Here is a 6,964-nt window from a genome sequence, read left to right on the forward strand (position 1 = left end):
AACATGAAGTGTCCTTTACATAATCTTGAAACTAGTATTGTCTATATATATATATATATATATATATATATATATATATATATATATATCTCCAGGCTCACACCAACACACCTCATTATTTTCTCTCAGGTAATACTTGACTCGGAGATTTATCTACACTCCAGCTTCGTCATCCAAACCCTTGATCCATGTGACCTTTGAAAAGGTTTAAAAAAACTATCAACTTCATTACAATTGGACATAACGCAAGAGTATGAATTGGACAAGTCAAATGGTGCATGACAAACGTAACAAATCAAGAGAATAACTCTATTACACATTTTAGAATATTTCTTTCTTTTCACCTAAATTTTCTTACGTAATTTTATTTTAATGACATATCCAAAATTTGAGCGAGACAATGAAAGTCTGCATTTTATCACCTTCCGCTCCCAACATTAATTTTGATCGAATTGCCTACTACAATTTACAACCACATTTAACATATTCCGATTTACACCCACAAAACAAAATAATAAAAATATATTCAAAAAAAATAATAATAGGAGAAGATGAGGTAAGCGAATCATAAAAGCACATAGGGTAGGGTAGGTACGGCCCCAACCCCGATGTGACTGTCTTAACAAGGCCTAGACATGTTATATGTCTGTAACTACCTCCTATCTCCTCTTCTATTTAAAGTAAATTAATTACAAAGATAGATGATTTTTGCAGCTTCTGTTTTTGTGGCATGCCAGAAAGTTTACTTCCAATTTTGGTACAATTTTTTTCAGGCCATGACCATAACCTGACGACAACTCGACTTATGTTACTATTATGATTATGATGATTGGCCTCTCATTTTCTTTTTCACGAGGGGCAGAGTCAAAGGCAAGGCAACAAATAACCGTAATCAATCAATGAATGCCATAAATCTATCTAACACATACCAATCCAATCAATAATCTAACAAACAATACCTAGCTATATTATATTATATTATATTTTCACTTTTCAATAATCTATCTCTATCACTTCCATTTTTGTCACAACCCTACCATTCACCATACCCATACCCTTGCTCCTTGCTAACTTGGACTGAGAATGAAAAACACAATTCATTGTCAGGTGGCTCAATAATAACCGAAAAGGTGCTGTTTTTTTTTTTACTTGATAGGGACAAGAGTCGAGAAGATGGTATTTTCTTTTTCACATGATGAAGAATGAACAAGGTAATAGAGAAAATGTTGAGTTTTAAACCATCATTTATCGAGAAAACAAAACATGTCCAATACAGCCTGAGTTTACAAAACAAAAACTATTTTCATTCTAGTTATATGTATGTATATTCAAGATTTGTTGTATTACAAGCATGCGTGAAAGAAATGAAAGGAAAAAAAAAAAAAAAAAAAAAAGAATAAAAGGGGAGACTGAGCTATAAATATATTATATATGATATGAAGTATGAGGTCCTTGGCTTCCTTCCTTGCTAGAAAACAAGTAAAAGTGATTCTATGAGAGCTTGAGTGCCATTTCCTGAAGAAGAGCTCTTTTCTGAGATGCATTTATGACATTAGTTGTTTCCGCATGTGCCAGCACATCAGCCACTATAGCTGCTGCATGACCAAGGGGTTCCTCACCCGACCTTTTCAGCATGAAAGCCTGTTATTATTCAAATCCAAACACCACAACACATTTATATCATCATAGACTATTCTAACGTGGCAAGAATTTTCATTAAAAATAAAAAAAAATAAAAACCTGGCCATGATGTGAAATGGTCAAAGTGCATGGTGATTGCATCCATGGTTCGCCATCTATCTGAACAGGCAATGGAGCAAGAAGCTGAATTTTTATGCTCTGCCCCTGTGCCAGCCTTCGAGCTCGAGACAGCCCTACCTGTTAAGTTTTAACATAATTCCTCCAGTCAGCTCTGCATCTGCTGTGTGTTTCTTCAACTTAAATGCAACAAATACCATCCTACTTTCATTTCTTCTTCATATTTAATTTAACCATTCATTCTAAGTTTCACTGCTATAAGTATAACTAGATCGATTTTTTGGAAGTGTAACGCTATATTCAAGTAACAGAAAGAAATAAAAAGCAGGATGCTATAATTATAATACACAGATAAATGAGAGTATGTTGCTGTTTCTTCCATTTAACCTTTTTTCTTGGTGAGGTTGTTAGCAAGTTACAGATACTCCAAAAGAAGTTCTTTCAGGTGAGAAGACAAGAGAAGAGATAAATAGTTTCTTAATAGTTAGTATAATGATAAACTGCATTTTTGAAGTAACATTACCTGAAGTTTTCCAAGATGCCAGGTCCCTGATATGCTCACAACTTCCAGAATCTTATCATGCATAGATTGAGGATCAAAATTATCATAGTTGTCATCTTCATTCTGCCACAAGTCTACACCACCCATATAGCTTCCAATATTCGCAACAAGAACACCCTCCGCATCCTATACATACAATGTCATCGTCATGTCATACATCATTATAAAGTTCTGTTAGTATATACATATAAATGTATGATGATAGATGAGAAATAACAATCACCAACCTCAGGGACCTCAATATCAACACCATCTACCTCCACTTTCACCTGCCAAGGGTAATCTTGGAATGTTCTATCCATGATGGTTCTCGCACCTTCTCTAGCATACAAAACTTTATTCATAAACTGGTTATAAAACTTCTCTGGATTCTCCTCTCTCAGATTATGAATTTCTAAAGCAACCTTCGCATCACATCCTACACCTGTAGCAACAAGAGACGATTCAATTCATTTATTAATGAAAAACTATACATACATAGACAGATAGATGGTTTAAAGTTTAAAGAGATGTGACATACCAAGATAATTATTCATAAATTTTGGTGAACGAAGCTGTTTTCCCTTCTGATTTGTTATAGAAACCTTCCAACGATCAAGAATGGTGACAGCAGCATGTTCTATGTCTTGCAGCATTGTACAGAGGCCACCATGTTTCTCTACGGACCCCAAACCACCTCCCCAGCCTAAAACTCTTGCCAGGTCATTTCCAGTGCCAGCTGGCAGAATAGCAACTGGTGGTGGAGATACAAAGTTTTGCTTTTCAATGGCATCCAATACCCACCCAACTGTCCCATCTCCACCACATATAAGAATTCTAAAATTCGCGACTTTTCTGAATAGATAAAGACCAACTTCTGGCCCCTCTGTTGAACTCAACTCAAACACCTAAACAACATTAAACCAAGGTTTACTTATATTTGCATCATAAAGTTGAAACAATAATATAAGTTGAACCTATCGCAGGAGTGTTTTGAAATCTTAGATTAATTTCACTGATTAGATATTATATTAGATATGATGATGACATTAAAGCAAGTATGATTAATGTTTATTTGTATTTGTGTCATCCTTTCCCCCAACAACCTATAAATAACTATTCAGTTCTCAAAAAGGTTACAGATGGATACGTCTCTAAGTTTGCTAGAAAAATTTGTTAAGAGCACTCTGTGTGAAAATTAGTGGGAAGTGTGAATTCTCTGTGTGAGAACTCATCACTGATATGAGCTCTCTCATTAGAATAGCTTGTGAGAATTGTAAGTGTGTGCTTCAATTCTGGTAACTGTTTAATCCACATTTTAGAACACTTGTAATTTTCATTCGTAATAGATAATTATTTGCCGATTTGATTATGTTGATCAACACCTCATTTATTGTCTATCAATTACTCGTCTACCAATTGAATTGTGTTAATTATGCTAACTAATTTATTGAATTTAGTTCAATTGCTCATCTATAACCTATCTGGGATCAACACCTTATGATACAAGCATATGAAACACTGACCTGAACAGGGTTCAAGAGGATATTCATCCTTAACCTGAGTGAATCACCTCTCTGAGCACCACTCTTCTTGTTAATAAAGACTAAAAGAGGCCTCGAATCTGGACCCATATCAGTCAACTCATATTTCTGCTTCATCCCAACTATATGTGACTCATCTCTCTGACTGTTTGATATGTTTCTTTTAAAACTCAACTTTCGGCCGAACTTGTTGACCACATCACCATCTTGTTGTTGACTTGTAACCTCTGTGTTTGTGTTTGTGTTTGTGTTCGTATTCGTATTCCCATTGTAGTTCTCTTTTGAGGCACCATTTGCTATATTAATATCTGTTGTACTTTCTGTAGAAGCTTCCTCTACACTACCATTACTAATATCCACAGGGACTTCGTTTTCTTTCTTGGTTTTCTTACTTTGATTTCTAATACTTGCACGTACAGAAGATGCAATCTCATTAGCTCCATGAGTGATGGAACTCAAGATTCCACCAGATGAAGACCTCCTGAGCTCCTTAACATGAAGAGGTGACACAATCAGCCTTCTAAAAGGACCCAAATCACAAACATCACCTGTGTCACTATAAAGACTACTATGACAATCAACATGAACCAAACGCTGACACCATAAGCAACACCATATTGGTGACCCCCCTAGAAAGGAAGCACTACAGGGCTCTTCACAATGGCTGCAAAAAGAGATTTCATCAGGTTGGTCCACCACCTCAGTCCACCTAATAGCCCACAGGTGTAACACACGTGTTGAACCAATCATTGATACACACTTACAGTCTCTGTGAGCCTTTGAGGAACAACTGAGGTGAGCTGCAGCCCCACATATTCTACAACGGTGAATAAAGCTATCTGAAGCCACCATTGGGCCAAGTGTCTGTGAAGATGACACTGATTTTAAGCATACACAGCAGTTTAAGTTTTTCCCACGAGATCCAGACTCAAGATACCAAGTATGAGCAGCTACTGGAACCCTGCTTCTTGATTTTGGATCCTTCTTTTTTTTAGCAGTAGCTTTCATTAAGCTTAGACTGATGTTTCTTCTCCATTGGAATGCGGTATACACAATGGTCAAGATACCAATAATGCCAGCAATACAGCAAGAGATGATGAAGACATGTGATTCTGCCAACTCAGATGGATTCCTGTTTATCCATGCTGGAGGCAAAATATCAGCTTGTCTGTAGTCATCCATCCTCTAATTTCTGGTATTCTGCATTCTACAAGTTCCAACTCATGCTCTCTGAAAGCAGAGTTAATATAAACGGTGATGGTGTTTCACACCATCATGCATTCTAGAAAAGTTTTCCAATAAGTTTAACAAGATCTGTCTTCAAAACTTCAGCCGGGAGCAGATAAACCTGTATCCAGGAAGAACCTAAAAACAAAGATATTTTACCTACAAAACAAGATAAATTGTGTACAAGAACTATGAGCAACCAAACAAAAGTAATACAATTAAAAACCTATGAGAATTGCAGGCAAACTTCTAAATGGACTTGCCCTAGGCTACTACTCCACCCTACCACCAGAAAAGTAAGTAACAGAGTTCTGTCTAGAGCTACGAACCCCACCAAGCACTTACGGGTTTTTCGGTTTTCACTTTTCAATTTGTTCACCAATAAGTGAATCAAAACATAGGCTACTGCAAGAACAATTTCCTAGGTTTTCGAATACATTTAATACACGTATAGTATCAGTACACAAGGGGTTTTTTCTTAGTATGCACCAGAAGTAAAGCAGGAGACGCACATACCCACACCCGAAAAAAATAAAAATAAAAAAACTACAAATTTAAAAATCACTATCAAAAGAACACACAAATATTCAATCAATCAAACGTTTAAATGAATACTTACAAGGTGTTTCTGTCTGTAATGATCCAACCAACAGAAAGATCTCGATTAAGAGGAGTGAGATGAAAAACCCTAAACGGAAACAAGTCTCCTCAATCACGCAAACAGCAAAAAGCGAAAAAGTAACGAATACGTCGATAATATTTCGATTCCCAGATCTGTATAGCTTTGCCCTTTAGCTATATATACATATAATCGATCTGTATGTATACGTGTGATTTTGTTCATAATTTTTCGAAATATTTTTCGCTTTTTTTTCTTTGTTGGGGAAAAGAAGATTCAGATTCCTTCCAATTTTGTGTGCGCGCGAGACGAGGAGGAGATATCAGCGATTAAAACGTGGCGAGTCAATGAAGGTGCCGACGTGACTTTGAAAAAAAAGAAGTGGGGTCCACTACGATTCTTTTCCAAGAGAAAACCAACCACGTGGCAGTCACGTGGCAACTGTGATTCCGTGATGGGTGTGTTTGGCTACAAGACGAATAAGGGACAGTTCTACTAACATTTTTCTAAGTTAAGACCCCTTGACGTTCTTTGTACCGCATATTGCGGTAAGTGACTTGGGGTTGCGGTGTGCGGTAAACATCACATGAGATCGACCTAAAAAAAAAAACTGTGGTATACCTCCCGCAAGTTACAATTTTACTGCACCTTACTCTTTGAATTGTGACCGTTTGTAGTCATCCTCAATGGCTAAAATGCTGAATTATTAATTTTAAATTTTTTTTTTTAATTTTAATTTTTTTTCAATGGCTAAAATGTTGAATTTTTAAGAGAAATTGACTCTGGAAGGTAACTAACTATTGCGTTTGTTCTCATTTGGTCACTTTCCTTTTTTTTGTACTCAATATACCATTGAATTTGTTGTTTGTGTTCACCAAGTTCGATGGTATATTGAGTACAAAAAAATGAAAGGGACCAAATAAGAACAAATTCTACAGTTGGTTACCCTCCTGTGTCATTTTCACCAAAAAGTTAAATGAAATTAAAGTTGCAAAAGTATCAAAGACTGCAATCTTCTTTGGCCATAACGTACATGAAGAGTGTTTCGGAGGGGTAGCTTCGTTAAAACATGGTTTATGTTATGTTTACTGTGGTTAGCTGTCAACACCTCTCTGCAAAAGGATATGACTGTGTATGAAAGGTATATTTATCAACATAAACGTTTACCTCAAGGTATATTATGGTGATGAGTCTGCAAAAGCTGCATGATCTTGTACATATTGATGTTGTATCTTCTCCCATGAATTCGATCTTAAAGCCAAGTAAACTAAAAAA

The 6,964-nt window shown here is 36.1% G+C and overlaps 1 protein-coding gene across 3 annotated transcripts; it reads right to left on the reverse strand.

Moving 5' to 3' along the window:
• Nucleotides 1-1,215: 1,215 nt before the first annotated feature.
• Nucleotides 1,216-6,010, reverse strand: LOC145114742 (diacylglycerol kinase 1-like). 3 transcript variants are annotated; one of them, XM_079050817.1, is made up of 7 exons: nucleotides 5,690-6,010; nucleotides 3,826-5,191; nucleotides 2,841-3,207; nucleotides 2,548-2,744; nucleotides 2,282-2,446; nucleotides 1,741-1,878; nucleotides 1,216-1,641 (listed from the first exon to the last, which is right to left on the reverse strand). In XM_079050817.1, exons 2-7 carry the CDS (start codon nucleotides 5,023-5,025, stop codon nucleotides 1,492-1,494), a joined length of 2,217 nt encoding a protein of 738 aa, XP_078906943.1. In that variant the 5' UTR covers nucleotides 5,026-5,191; nucleotides 5,690-6,010; the 3' UTR covers nucleotides 1,216-1,491. The 3 variants fall into 3 exon arrangements, with proteins under 3 accessions (XP_078906943.1, XP_078906942.1, XP_078906941.1); XM_079050816.1 differs by having other exon boundaries at nucleotides 3,826-5,208; XM_079050815.1 differs by having other exon boundaries at nucleotides 3,826-5,229.
• Nucleotides 6,011-6,964: the final 954 nt, after the last annotated feature.

The sequence above is a fragment of the Lactuca virosa genome, chromosome 5 (assembly GCF_052849685.1).
Source record: "Lactuca virosa cultivar CGN04683 chromosome 5, Lactuca_virosa_CGN04683_v6, whole genome shotgun sequence".
Taxonomy (NCBI): Eukaryota; Viridiplantae; Streptophyta; class Magnoliopsida; order Asterales; family Asteraceae; genus Lactuca; species Lactuca virosa.

Coding starts and splice junctions, on each gene's coding strand:
- LOC145114742 (XM_079050817.1), bottom strand. CDS start 5,025: ATGGATGACTACAGACAAGCTGATATTTTGCCTCCAGCATGGATAAAC. Junction 2,745..2,840: donor ATTTATGAATAATTATCTTG/GTATGTCACATC, acceptor TTGTTGCTACAG/GTGTAGGATGTGATGCGAAG. Junction 1,642..1,740: donor CCATTTCACATCATGGCCAG/GTTTTTATTTTT, acceptor GAATAATAACAG/GCTTTCATGCTGAAAAGGTC.